We start from the raw sequence: 15,571 nt of genomic DNA on the forward strand, positions 1-15,571 counted from the left end.
GAAAGCAGTATCATATTCTATTAAGATAAGAGAGCAAACATGAATAAGTTGCACATAATCAATCTGTAATGTTTAGATACTTAATTAATAACTAAATCATTTGACAGCAAATACGTTAGATGCTTTTTTCCACTTGTGGTCTGAATTTACTTTACTTTCAGAAAGAAAAAAAAACCTGCAGCTATTGTAGGACCAACTTATACCCAGGCTAATCTAAAATGAAAATAAGTATCTTTAATTCCTTTGTAATTCATTGAGAAAAAGTATTTTTAAAAAGAAATAAAATAGCAGTATAATATATATTTTGTAAAAATTGGGATATGAAATAATATATAATTTATACTTTGCACATGTAGAGTTAAGATATGACTGTATAATATCCAAAGCTAACATTAAAAAAAACTATCTTCATTGCTTGGCTGTAGGGAGGGCAGGTAGAAAATTTCACATATCTTTATAGTACTTGCACCAAGATTTCCTGTATATTTTTTCAACTAGACTCACATCAGTCACTAAGAATTATTTTCAGTACATATTTCTATCTCTAAATATGATTGACATTTTATAGCAGTCAGTGACCTGTCACTATTTTGATCTATGGTCCCAAATAGCCCCATTAATCAAAATAGACTAGAGTTAGACTGAAACAGGCCGAGTTCTGGAAGTAGATCCACGAGCCCAGTCATGCTATATATTAGGATGTACTAAGATATGAGGTAGGTGTTAGCAGATGCCCAGCCAGGTATGTAAAACAGAGTCTACATGCTTCAGAGGTGGGTCACAGGACAAGGAAGTAGATTCTCTAGAGAGACGTGACAGGCTCCCTTTGGGCAGGTAAAACCAAACAAGGAGAATTCAGTTCACTTAACTTTCATGCTAACCTGACTATATTCTTTATTCTAATAACTGTATTTCTATAAGGTTTTGAGACCAAATCCTTACTTTGCATGTTTAGTTATGGAAAAGTACTGCAATGTTACCTATTACCCATGACCCTAAAAAATTGGGGCACCAGAGTATTTAAAGGCTAAGCCCATCTTCTCTTATCAGCAGGAAATGGTTGGCAATGGAGAAAGGAAGCTGTACTGTGTAGAAGAAGGATGCTTTGTGATAATTTAAATATTATCTCATTTAGAGAGTTTCAAGGGAGCTTACACCACTCCCCACCCAATAATCACTATAATACTGTAAATGTCGTAAAAATTTCCATTTTTAGTCTCTTGAAATTTTGATGCCATCACCTTTTTCTAATAGATTTTTCCTAGGACTCTTCTTATAACATGCCTGCGTAAAATTGTGCTTACTAACTAACAGATTGAGATGACATATAATAGAATGGGAAGTGGAGTTTGTCTCAAAAAGTATATAAAATGAATAAAAATATCTCTGAAGCACAAATCATAATTTTACTTTCAATTTCCAGAAATAAAATAGAATAGCAATATTATAGTAGACACTCTCCACATAGTGATAAGTGAAGTAATCCCATTTGAGATTATATAATTGACTAATTATATTAATGGTGAAAATGAGAATGAAAGAACAGTAGCTTTTGCCTCTCATTTACATTAGTAAATATGACTGCAAATATTCATACATTATTTCTATCTTAATCTTTTTGATCACATTTAAGAAATGTACTTATGTCTGTAATAGATTTATGATAATTACATTATCTGGTAGGAAATAAATGCATTTGCATTAAAAGCAGATCAAAATAGTGATATGAAGTGTTAAAGCTTCAATTAGCTTGAGAGATCATCTATAACTTTATGCTCCTTTTAAGAAGAATCTATCTAGTAAAAAAAGGAATGTATTTAAAAAATAATTTTAGTTTTTAAAAACACAGTCTCTATCTGTGGTTTGTTTCTCATGCCTTTTAACCCCATAATACTTCCAAAGCATCAAAATTTGTCATCTAAGTGTTTCCATGGCTGTAGAAAAAAATCAATAGATGACAGTATTTTCTGTAGGCTGAGAACATAATGCTTACATTACTGGATCCTTTGCTGAGCCTTGTATTGAAATATCCCTGAAAATTCTTTTCCCTGCATCTGAGCACCCTAGGTGAGCTAGCATGGTCATAAACTAAGGTACAGCCTACAAGGGAGACATGAGGATCATATTCAAGAGGTTCATGCTGAACCTGGCAATGCAATACAGATGCTTGTTTTGAGTAGTTTTTCTCTCAAGGGCCCAAATATCTTCCTAAAATAAAATATATACAGTCATTGCTAAACCATCAAACAGAATACATTATGTGATTCAGGCTTGAAAAGTTTAGAAAAGCAGGAAGCATATAGTTATGAAATAAAATCTTAACCGAAAAATGAATGTGATGTGAAGTGTGTCCTATTCTGCTTTTTGTTCTTGGAAAGGGCAAAGGGAAATATCTTAACTGCAATATTCTCTCAATGTGAAAAATAATTTCAGTATTTTCTTGGAGATTCGCTTCTTATTTTAATCCCTGAAAGCTTGCATTGTCTGTTCCTATAAAGGTCAAATATAAGTGGGAGTATTGAGAAATATATACATATAATTTGTGAAAAGTATTATAACTGAGAAGGAAAAGTATCATAAGACACCAATATTATCCAGTTTGGCTTATAAAAATTCACTCCAAAATTGTTAAATATTTGCATATCTCCTTGGAGGGTTTGCTCATTCCTTATGTATAGGAATAACTCTACATACACACTCAGTATAACCTGATAGGCATAGCCTCATCATTATTAGTATGTGACATTCTATAATTTGCCATGAAAATTTTCCTGGCTAGCACCTTTTCCTTTTTAAAAAATACATATTATTAAGATAAAAAAGCTACTTAAAACATACTCTCAGTTTTCTAAAAGCTGACCAGCTTTTATCTCAAAAGCATACACCTTAAATGAAAGGATACATTATCAAAAGAAATATTTAAGACTACTCATTTCATTAAAATATGAAAATCTACTAACTAATCTTTACATAGAAATATGTTTATATGAATCTGTCTTTATTGTATTTGAAAGTTCCAAGCAGTACTTTCAATAACCAAAGCAATTCTGAATGACCGTAACTCACCTTACTTCAAAGAGATAAAAAAGCTTCTTTCAAGGAAGCAAATGAAATTATGAATTAAATTTAGAATTCTGTATGATGACCCTCCATATAATGGCACTTCTAGAAGTCACTTTAGAAACAGACACTAGACAGACCAGGGCTGTCTATTTCTATATTGGAAATACAATTGTGTAACTGGTCTTTATTAATGTAAGCCTGTACCTCTTGAGATGAGTTCATATTTTAGGAAGTCATATTTAATCACTACTATATTCCATTAAATGAGACTAATATTTAGTATCTAAAAAATCTTTCCAATGTGCTGCTTATAGAATGCAAGTTGGAGAAGGTTCAAAGGAAAACTCTTAACCCTGAAGACCTGAGATTCTCTTAACAACGTCTTTCACTGAGCAGATCTTTTGATTTTAAGAAAATTCAACTTAATCCTTTTTTTTCTTTGATAGGTCATGCTTTTGGTGTTGTGTCTAAAAACTTATTGAAGTACCCGAAGTCAGATCAAGGATAACTAACACCTATAGTGTATCAAATTGTTGCTCCCAACATGACTATCTGAAATTTCTATGCTACCACTGTTGTAAGAAGTGGAAACTCAAGATCCAATCCAATGCAGATCAGTGACCTTATGTTTAAAGTATATGCATACTTGCAACATACATTCATTTCTCCTTAAATCTTCTTACACGGATAGCCTTCTCCATTGGTAACAATAACATTTACATCATCCCCAGGCTTGTCGCATAAGTATCAAAGTACTTGGAAGATCTTTATGAACTTTACACTCCCCTAAGCAATATTTATTTTTAGTTTTCTAAATATTTATGAACTTAGATTTAAAATAAATTGTTTTAAAATAATTCACACTAAAGTCATTATTTATCAAGGATTATGATGGGAATAGAAATTATCTTACCTTCAAGAAGAGAATCTCTATATATTGATTTATCTACTTGTCTTTTTAAGCATTTTTATATGCATTGAGAAGAAACAAGATCTTCAAATTGGCAGGTGTTACTAAATTGCTCCAGTCAGAAGACCTGTGCAATTGGGAGAGACTCAAGGAAGAGCTTATGAAATTGTCAAACTGAGAAGAAAAATAACATATGATTTTTATCACAGATAAGCACAAGGCCATTTCTTTCAGAAATCAGAAAATCCAGACCTTACAGAAAAAATGAAAGTCTTCAGTAATCAGGGATTCAGGATTCATTTCTCATTTTTTCCCTGCTGTGCTGTTACAGCCTGAATAGCCAGAAAATATTAGACATCATCAGTAAAAGTATTAGAAGTAAAGCAGAAAACATTATATTCATTTATGGCTTTTACAGCCTCAAGAAGGATATGGAACTAGAGACAACCTAGAACACAACTTTCAAAATTATTGGCAGAGAGCATCTCTGTGAATAACTCATATTTGTAATCTTAATAATAATTGTGGTAGGCACATGGAGTCCTTAGGACATATGCTCATGTTCCTTTCTTTTCGGAATGTACGAGCCCTGTAAAACAAATTGCTTGCCTAAGACAATAACTAGAAAAGGTCATTGCAGGAGCTAAGTCTAAGTATCAGTTCCTCTCATCCTTCTGATTCTGATCCAGCTATTTATTTCCTATCTGAAATAGGATGGTGGTTATGGAATGTGTCTGAGGTCTATAAACTATTGAATAAAAGTTTCAGCAAATTTCAACCAAAAATGAGGCAGCTCCCTTTGAAACATTTTGGGTTAACTTATTAATTAGAGAAATTAATTCCTCATACCAGTGGCTGGGGTGGGGAGTTGGGGGAGGGGGGGGGAGGGGCAGTGGAATTAACTTGAGGATTTTAGTAACCATCTATATGTACAAAAAAAAATGTGCTCAGTGTCCCAAACACAGTGCTAATAAGACCAGAGCTACAAGAGTGAAAACTTGGCTTCTGGTTTTTAGAAGCTTCATGATTAGTCGAATACTTTATATACATAAGAAACATAAACTAAATTTTGAAGAGATGGGCAAATTCATGAGAATGGTTTTAAAATTAGCATTTATTCATTGCTGATTATAAGCCAGGTACACTGCCATCTTCCATGAATTGTCTCAAAATAATTCTGACAATAACCTTATCAGGTAGATTTTATTATCCCCATTTTATAAAGAGTGATATAGAACTTTGGAGAGATTCAATAATTTGTCCAAAAGCACACTGATAATGGTACTGAGGCGAGATTTAAATGACATAATGAAACTATTTGTTCAAAAGGAAGCTGGAACAGAGCTCTCATCTTCAAGTTTAGTGTTAGAGAAGATAAAATGTCTGTGTTCCATTGCCTTTACTTCTCTCTTAAAAAATAACTGGAGTAGTGAATCATGGCTTAGATCGGGCAGAGACATTCCAGTGACCTGTAAGAATATTCGTTCTTTCTAGCCACACAGATCATTATTAATTCATTTGAGGCATATGACTTTGCGCTGTGCTCTGTAAACGCTGCCGCAGTGGTGGCATGTGAATTATTCTCTTCTCCTCATCCTGCTGTGAGGTGTCACTCTTCCCTTCCAGGGAGAATAGACCAGAAACAACTGCTTCTCAACACAGCTGTTTGTGATCAATTTTAAACCAGCTGTTCAGATCCAATATCCATGTAATTTATTGATTGATTGTTCTAGATGGTGCTGAGTGCCAATGCTAGTCACGTTTAGAAAAAAATCAACAAAAACTGGCTCAGAAAAGAGACTCATTTCTGCAACATCAAGAAGCTCTCCTTCACATTCAGACTCTTGTTCAAAAATCATTAGGCTCCTATTGTTTTTCAGACAACCAGGCAGCTACCCAGGAGAATGATGTACACAGATGAAAGACATAGCCACCTGTTCTCAAGCATTTGCAATCTAGCAGAACAGAAAGTTGTACCAAGAATCATAGCAAGTGTATTAAGTACCATAACCTATATGGGGAACTACAGGAACTCAAAAGAGGACCAATAGGAGCCAGGAGAGATGAGAGGTTTTGGCTTCCTGATGGAACTAACTATGGCTAGGTCACCAAAGTATCATGCAAATTTTGATAGGACAAGAAAAGTAGAATGATGATTCTAGGAAAACCAAAAGCATATGCAGAGGCTCAGGGGCATGAAAGCACAGCTTGTTTGGGGAAGTGGGAAGTAGTTAAGTTTGGCAACACGTGGTACATGTGGAGAAATGTCAGGAGATTCACAGAAAATAATTTTAAATGAAGAGCCTGATGTTTGGCTCCGTATTATGGAAGCAAATATCTTTGTTTTGAATTAAAATGGAGACTCTGTTTCTGAATTTTTTCAAGAAATATTTTTTCAGTGTTCCCAAATTTTCTTTGACTTATAAAGCAGTACAATGTAAAACAATTTTTTAAAATTTTTCTTGTAGTTTCTGAGGAAGACAAAGGATTTGGACCAATTTTTGAAGAGCAGCCAATCAATACCATTTATCCAGAGGAATCACTGGAAGGAAAAGTCTCACTCAACTGTAGGGCACGAGCCAGCCCTTTCCCAGTTTACAAGTAATGTACCTCACTTCTCTTTTCAGAATGGAGTATCAGAGTAATGATCACAGATCAGCAGCTATGAACTTGTACAGATATAATATAGTGCTTTCTGCAAATTCCATGGACATTAACAAAAATATTGGCATACAAGCTATTAAAAAAGTTGTCTAATGCTCAAATAGGAGATTCTCTTAAATATATGCAAATAATTCTCACTATTTCTGCACAGGTAATGCTACTGGCATTTGACATCATCCACTTACAATTTGTATAATGGAAACCATGTTTTTAAGCCTATGAATGGTTATATAAAATTATACATAATTTAAGTATACAGATTTGAGGATAAAATGTTTTTGTTATGTACTGGCCTGGATAACTCATACCTACAGAAATAGATACATTTTTATATTAAGTACTTTTAAAGATCTTGCACAAATAACTGTAGAAAGCATCAGCTTTTTCAACAGTCTCATATCTGTATTCCAGCCAACACAGCAAATTTCTTAAATGTCTCCACCTATAGGAAAATCTATATAAACATACCTCTTACTGTTTTTCTGGGTTACATATGTATGCTGTCAAAAACAACTTTATAAAAAGCAACAATGAGTTTTCCTGCTTCAGATGTGTCAGAAAAGTATACTAACAGTTTCTCATCTGATGCAAAGAATGAGATGCAAAAATCAACCAAAAGCCAGTGGGTTTAAATTTCACCTGTGCAATGGTTCCATAAGACAAAACAAGTGACTGATGGAGAAATTGGGGGCTCTAGTGTGTTCATGTCACCTGACTAAATTGAAGGTTGTCGCTCAACAAATTTTAATATTTTTTCCTGGATAGAAAAGTAACTTTCTATTATTATAAAAAATTATTATAAAAGAGAATATCCCCTTCCACCCATTTGATTCTAATGGTACTCAGGTTTTTCCTGCCTTTGGCTATAATTACAAAATTATTCTTAAGATAAAATGTGAATTTAGATACAAAATTACCATCCCATTGAAATTATTTTTATTGTTTCAATTTCATGAATGGAGATGAGACATAAGTAGGTATTTTATAAATTATAAATAACACATTTGTTCTGAAAATATCTGATGGGCTAGACTTATTTGCACCCTTAAGCCATATATAATGAGAACCTATTTGTCACTGACATGGAATAATAGAACTAATAGGATGTGTACAGGAGATCCAATCCGAGAAAATTTTACAGGAGAGGAAGCTGAATCCTGAATAAGTAAATTTGCTTGCTCAAGAACTAGTAAATCACAGATCCAAGACTGAAACACAGGTTTTATGACTTCCAAAGAGGTATGCAATTTTTTCATTATTTATCTATCTGGATAGATTGATAGAATCCCAAAAGCTCTTTCAGCGACACTTATTCTGTGACACTCTGTTGTTAACATTCACACAAGGGACCTTAGCAAATCAGTCTCTAGGTTGGAACAGAGGCAACCAGAAGAAAGGGCTGCTCTCAGATAATGTTCTAGAAACATGGTAAGTTTTTGGTCATTGTTTTCTCTCTTCTTTCAAATTGTATATCTTTGCATTTGGTTCTCTGTAATTTGAATAAAATATGTGTTTGTATAAAAAAAAAAAAAAGAAACATGGAAAAGGCTATGCTTCTCCTTGCTGCCCCCATCCCCCCCACCACACTGGCACAATAAAAAGCAAAGCTTTGCTTTGCCAGTAAGTCACCAACGGCCTCTCACAGGTTGAACCCAGCACTGAAATTCCCACTTTAAGTTTGGCCTGGTTATCCATACATTAATAGACAGAACTAGAGAAGACAGATAGACGTTTAATCTTGTTATGAAGGCAGTCTGCATTTGACAAGGAAAAAAAAAAGGGGGAAAGAACAGAAAAAAAAAATCAGCCCATGACGCAAGTAGTTTGATGGAAAAGAACATTTAAAGTTTTTAAAATGTACTTAATTTCAGGACAAATTATACTAACCTTGGTATTCATCCAATTTTTTATTCATATAATAGTTTTATATTTGTAGCATGTTCTGTGACAACGTGCTATTCATAGCAACATCCCGAGAGGTACAATGGGGGACTTTACTTCTGACTTATAAGCCTTGAGGCTTTCATTATCTTTCCTCCATCCCCAAAGAAACAAGCATTACAATTAAAAAAACTATTAAAAAGGATTGTAGAATAGTCTATGTTTCTGAAACTAGACCAGTGAACTTCTTCAAACACAGAAAAAGGTAATTCTTATATGATGTCACAAGCACAATCAGATCCATGTGGAGGAAATTAAGATAATAAACAAAAAGTTGGACCCAATATAATGAGGGAGAAATTACAAAAATTGGAGCTGCCCAACAAAGAAACCCACTGTCCTGACAAGAGCTAAGCAACTTAACACTAGATGGTTCAGGCAGGGACAATATTGCCATCACCTGTGGTAAGAGGAAGGCTTTATTCATTGGATTGTAATTTAGTAAGTTTTAAAAATGCAAAATCACAGTTTTCTATACTTGCTTTTAAATTATCTCCTATTATGAAAAAAATTGTAACTAATAATGTTCCAGTAATTTTGATTTGACGACAGATATTCTAAAGTCATTAGGACTTTTGGGCATGATTATTACTCAAATTAGAAGTGGCCAGGGAATGAGTGATGTGGCCACAAGCCACTACTACTTGAGCGATTTGACCACAGCTCTAGGCTTATGACTTTCCTCAGGACATGGAACTTTAAAGTATAAACCCCGATAAAGAATGATTATAAAATTATACAGTTGAGAACTATTTTTTACATGCATTCTTTTCATCATCACATCAGAAAGTTAGATCCCTGTTTCCAGTCTATTTATAATACTATCCCTATCAGTTAATGCTCTGATTATCTGCAGCATGTCTTACATTGTTATGATATTATGTGGTTGGGGAGAAAAAGAATTGTTCACCTTTTTTACTTTATTAAAAGTAATCTTTGAGTAATGAGAAAAGACATAAGTGACCACTAACTCTAGGCTGGAGAAAATCCAGTTTTACTTGTATATTTGTGGCTCAGAATAAATTTTCAAAATCCCTACTGACTTTTATCATTTTCAAATTGTGTGACTGACCTCTAGTGGTCAGAATATGTCACTTATTGAGCAGAACCCAATGTCAATTAGTATGTTTTATTGAAAAATTACTTTGAAATTTAGAGTCAAATATTGATATTTTATACTTATTTCTGGTAGAACAATGCTTTTAATATTTTAGACAGTATATCTGCATATGTATGAATCTAACTGGTGCATAGATGGCTATCAATTACATCCCAAGAAATCAATTTATGGAGAAAAACTCAGCAAAATATTTGTCACTTGAGATACCTCACCAAAAAAAGACAAAATATGTCACGCACTTTGAGTTTTACCTGTCTGTACCTGAGCTAAATTACAAATTATGGTCCTAGAGACTCAGAATTATAGAATACAAAGAAATACCACCTGAATCATATTCTTAATTGTCTGACGTCACATGGAGCCGTACCCAAATTATTTTAGAACTGTGTTAGCTCCGTAGAGTTTCTAGGTCTCATGACCTGTGATATGACCTTTGCGTCTTTTTCTCATAGATGGAGAATGAATAATGGGGATGTTGATCTCACAAGTGATCGATACAGTATGGTAGGAGGAAACCTTGTTATCAACAACCCTGATAAACAGAAAGATGCTGGAATCTACTACTGTTTAGCATCCAATAGCTACGGGATGGTCAGAAGCACTGAAGCAACCCTGAGCTTTGGATGTAAGTAAACTGTAACTTTTTAAAAAGGGCAAGCGTGTTTAGGTGAGTTCAGCAAGAAGAACCATCAAGAAAGGATAGTGAGAGGAAGGCATCATAGATAAGGTAGACCTTACAAGATGAGTGGGCCATAATTGTGTGATGGAGACAACAAAGCACCACAAGGCATACTATGAATGCACTCAAAACAATGAAAGATGATGTTGTCAAATAAAGGAAGGCTGGGGTCTGAGGATCTTGACTCTCTAAAAATTAGCATCAGGATGAGCGCGGTGGCTCATGCCTGTAATACCAGCACTTTGGGAGGCCAAGGCTGGTGAATCACGAGGTCAGGAGATCGAGACCATCCTGGCCAACATGGTGAAACCCTGTCTCTACTTAAAATACAAAAATTAGCTGGGCGTTGTGGCACGTGCCTGTAATCCCAGCTACTCGGGAATCTGAGGCAGGAGAATCGCTTGAACCCGAGAGGTGGAGGTTGCAATGAGCCAAGATTGTGACACTGCATTCCAGCCTGGTGACAGAGCAAGAATCTGTCTCAAAAAAAAAAAAAAAAAAAAAAAGAAAAGAAAAAAGAAAAGAAATGCATCAATGGAAGCGCCAAGCCTTGTATTATCAAAAGGGCTTTTGGGGGAAGAAAATGTCACATATTGCAACATAATGGCTGTAACTCTTCAAAGATTAACCCAACATGACAATATCTTATTCTCTAGTATTTAATTTCTCATAGTAGGAATAAATGTAATTATATTTTAGTTAATTTATATTAAATTTAAATTACATGAAACATTTAATTAAGACTAATAATGAAAAACTGTGCTAAGCTAAAAATTAGAGGTTGTTTTGAAAGAAAGTTTTACACTGGGAGATGAGTTGGACCAGGTGATCTCCAGTATGATTTAAATCAGCACTTAAATCTTTTGCAAAATGAATTATAGGATGAAAACAATGTTTTAAGAAGTCTTTCATGGTAGGGTTTATCAGGAGGGAATGCGAGAGGTCCAGGAAGAGAAGTAAGATTAAATTAGTGTAGTGAGAGTGAAAATTTAAATAACATAGATATAAAGGAAGGAATTAACAGGTTGCACAAAAGGAAAGAAGACTGTAAATTTTGTTTCCCAAGGAATATCTAGTCAAAGGGCAGAAACATTCTGTTCTCATTAATAATGGTATGGGAGCAAGAAAAACCAATTTCAAGGATGGCAGGAAGCATTTAAATGGTTGTTTCACATGCAGAGGTTATCGTGATATTGAGTTATCCAAGTGGAAATGTCAAGTAAGCTATTGAGGATAGGGATGGCATTCAAATAAGACACCAGGCCTGGAGAAGTGGATTTGAAAAGTCCTCTGCAAAAAAGTAACACTTGGAATAGATGGATCTTCAGAGGTATACAATTTATACTGAGAAAAGTAACAATTTGATGTTATGATTTGGGTGCTGATCACAGGTAAGGAACAGGAAGAGAGGCAGAAAAAAAAAATAGAATGAGTGTCAGTAAAACAAATGAAGAACTGGAAGAAGAATATCAAGGAATCAAGCGAAATGTAAGTTCCAAATACACAGAAAAGAGTAAAGAAAATTAAAACTGAAGCAAACCCAGCATTTGAGAAGGAGCAAGAGATTGGTCACTTTCACGTCCCCTAAACAGGGTCCTGCCTTTCACCCTTATTCCTTCCTAATATCCAAGCCCTCCCTCAGGAAGGGAAATACCTTTCAAATGAGTCCATTCCTCTTAAGTTGTTCTTTCTTGCTTGCTTTCTTTGGTAGATCCTGGTATTGTCTGATTTCATTATATTTCCAGATACTCTGACTGAGATTCTCCCTAAGTCTGAAACAAAAGTCTTTAGGATATTTGTGATTTTCAGGGTCATCAGAATTGTTATGCAGGCTGCTCCCAATATCCGTAGACTTTGAGCTCATCACAGAACTTTTTAGTAGTGTATACAAATCTCAGCAATGTAAGAACGAGGAGCTGACTTTACTAGGCTTCGCCAAACCACTGAGAAGTGCTGTATCTCAAGAATGAGTTATTCTCTGAAAGGTAAAATTGATGAATGTCTCTGTTTCTATTGATGAGGGAGTGAATATTTCCCTTTTTTTCTTTTGTAATTAGATCTTGATCCTTTTCCACCTGAGGAACGTCCTGAGGTCAGAGTAAAAGAAGGGAAAGGAATGGTGCTTCTCTGTGACCCTCCGTACCATTTTCCAGGTAAACTTAATTCCTCTCTATTAGCATCTATGAAACAAAATGGACAAGTTTCCATATTCTTAATAATAATGCTACATTATTGATAATCATGGCTCATTATTAATTAAATTAGACTGAATATTTACATACCTTGTAATGTGTCACTAATTGTTATGGACACTTCCTTTCTCAGCTCATTAGTCACCTGGCTCTAGTCCCAAGGATCTCTAATCATTTCAGTTTATAAACTTATATATATTGTATTATGCCATCATTAAAGTTCCTATTCCACAGGGAAATTCTGTTAGATTTTCTAGAAAATATTCCTGAAATAGAATAGTACCAAGAAACGATGTATAATCAATCATTTTCTTAATAAGTTAGTATCTATAAAATACTGTGAACCCTATGTAATTAAACACTAGAAAGGGATAAAGACATAATAAATTATTAATCTCCTTAGAAATGCCAATCAGCAAGAATAATCATCTACTTTATAAATGGGGCTTAATTGTCATCTGTTATGAAATTCAACTTTGAATGTATGTTTTCTGTACTTTTATATGGCTAAGACAAAATTCACCAAAGTGCTAATTAAAAGATGAATTCTTCATATACTTTCACCAATTTTCATTTATTTATCAAATATCCCTTTGAAACAATACATAAATACCTCTTTTCACAATTTAAAAATCATGTTTCTATTCTTATAGTTCTAATATGCCATTAATTTGACTTTAAACATCTCCATGGAGACTGAAACCTAACAGGCTTTTAGAATACATGCAGGATTTTGTGTGGAATACATCAATCTGATGTGTGTGTATGTACATATACATACATATATATTTCACACAAAATTATACATTATGTATTCCATGTGAAATTGTGTATGTGTATGTATGTATGTGTGTGTGTTTATTATATATATATGTGTGTATATATATAGCTATGGTTATTTACATATCAAATATTGGTGATTTCCTCCATAATAGGAGAAAGATGATTGCTTGATAAATATGGAGGGACGTATAAAATTCAAAATTTTGTAACATCCTTTCAATGAGAAAAGCCTTTTTCTTAAGAAACTATATATTTAAATATATATTTAATATATATTTAAAAACCTACCATTTTCATAGCATTTCCCACAAAGTAATGGCCAAAAGTATACAGTGACTACATTTGACCATATTCAATACTGGATGGACTTCACTCCATCAGTCACGGACTCAGAAAATCTCTTATGAGTACTTATTATACAGCAGGCACAATGTAATCCACAGAAATGCCTAGTGGAGCAAAACAGGAAAAGCTACCAGCCTTCAGAAGTCTTCCACTGGGAGAGTTAGACCTTAATAAGATAAATGGTTGAAAGACATGGCATGTTAGATATTGAAAATAAGGAGATATATATATCTCATATATATCTCATAAGGAGATATATATCTCATATATATATGTGTGTGTGTGTGTGTGTATGTATAATGCAGGGAAGAGGAGAGAGTAAGTATTGAGGGATGACTGAACTCAGGAGGAGCATCACTAGAAGGAAAGTTGGAATAAACACCTGAAGGAAGTAAAGGAGCTAACAATATGAGTATCTGAGAGAAGAGCATGCCAGGCAGATGCTGAGGTCAGACTATGGAAAAACAAGGGAGGCAGGGTGGCTGTCATAGAGTGAATAAGGCAGAGGGTAGTAATAAATGAAATAAAAGAGGTACAAGAGCTACATTATGGAGGACCTTATGATCCATAGCAATTATTAAAACTTTGGCTTTTACTTTGAATGCGATTTACATTTCAGGGCTTTGAGCAGAGGAGACACATGACATGACTTAAGTTATAGAAAGGTGACTCTGGTTACTGTTTTAAGAAAGGACCTGGGGAGGGAAAAGGTGGAAATAGGAGATCAGTTTGGAGGTATTGCAATAATTTAGGTAGCATGTGATGGGCCAGAATGGTGGCAGTGGAGGTGGGAAGATAAATCCAGGCATATTCTAGATAAATAGAATATATTAAATTCTATATAGAGATATAGGTACATTTTGGTTAAATTCTACATATCTTTTGAAGGAGAAGCCAAGAGGACTTGCTTGTGGATTTTATGTGGTATATAAGATAAATATAAAAGTTGAGGGTGGCATAAAATTTTTGCCAAGAGCTCCTGAAAGAATGAAGTTGCCATTACTTCAGCTGAAGGAATAGGTGTGGACATGTTAAATGTGAAGCGTCTGTTAAGCTTCCAAATGGAAATCAAGGTGGCAGTTCTATATGTGTGTAGATTTCAGGGGTGATGTCTAAGCTTGGAATATAAATTTGTGATTCATCATTCTATAAGTTGTTTTCAAAACCATGGGACTGCAGCGTGATTACCTAGGGAATTAGAATAGATAGAAAGCGAGAAGCAGGGGTCCAAGGAACAGGCTCTGAGATTTTTCTAAGGTAAGTCCTGCTTTCAGTCTTTGCTGCCTCTTAGCCATGGTGCTAAGTGTAGAATTTCATTGGCCAGAGCAAGGTTGGCAGAAGCTTAAAACCATTAAGCCAAAAGAGTCCATTACTTCCTTATCTCAATAAAGATGAATATGTTTACATGGAAAACAAAAACAAAAACAAAAGTAAAGTTGGTTCAAGAGTCCAAGAGACATAATTCACAGAATAAATCTGAATAGTTCATCAGTTATACCACCTTCAACCGATATAAAAATAGACATTTGCTTCAAAACCATGCGTGTATGTATATGTGTATGTATACTATTATACTATCTCTGTGCTAGAAGTCTCCTTCCTTTTTAAAGAAGGTAAATTAAGGTTTTATGTTTTGTGACTTAGAACTTGGGTTGAGGGTGCAAAGGAATCTGTCTTTGGGTTCTGAACCTCTAAGAATGTTATATATACAATTATTTAGAGTTGTCAAACCCTATTGATTCTATTTGGTGATCTGAGATTCAGTCCTTACTATGTCAAGTAAACTTAGGCATGTCTACATCTTTTTTATAAAAATTTTATAATGAATTTAATATGATAGTGCAGTATGCTATTTTGGCAGAAAATACCAGTGA

The 15,571-nt window shown here is 34.3% G+C and overlaps 1 protein-coding gene across 4 annotated transcripts in view; it reads left to right on the plus strand.

Annotated features, from left to right (window-relative positions):
- Window positions 1-15,571, plus strand: part of CNTN1 (contactin 1) — a 393,997-nt gene that overhangs the window by 230,640 nt on the left and 147,786 nt on the right. For all 4 annotated transcript variants that reach the window (XM_025403303.1, XM_025403305.1, XM_025403304.1 and 1 more), the window contains exons 4-6: window positions 6,442-6,574; window positions 10,151-10,323; window positions 12,435-12,530. In XM_025403303.1, the coding sequence (XP_025259088.1) occupies window positions 6,442-6,574; window positions 10,151-10,323; window positions 12,435-12,530 (402 nt within the window). The remainder of the gene's footprint in view (window positions 1-6,441; window positions 6,575-10,150; window positions 10,324-12,434; window positions 12,531-15,571) is intronic.

The sequence above is a fragment of the Theropithecus gelada genome, chromosome 11, assembly GCF_003255815.1.
Source record: "Theropithecus gelada isolate Dixy chromosome 11, Tgel_1.0, whole genome shotgun sequence".
NCBI lineage: Eukaryota > Metazoa > Chordata > Mammalia > Primates > Cercopithecidae > Theropithecus > Theropithecus gelada.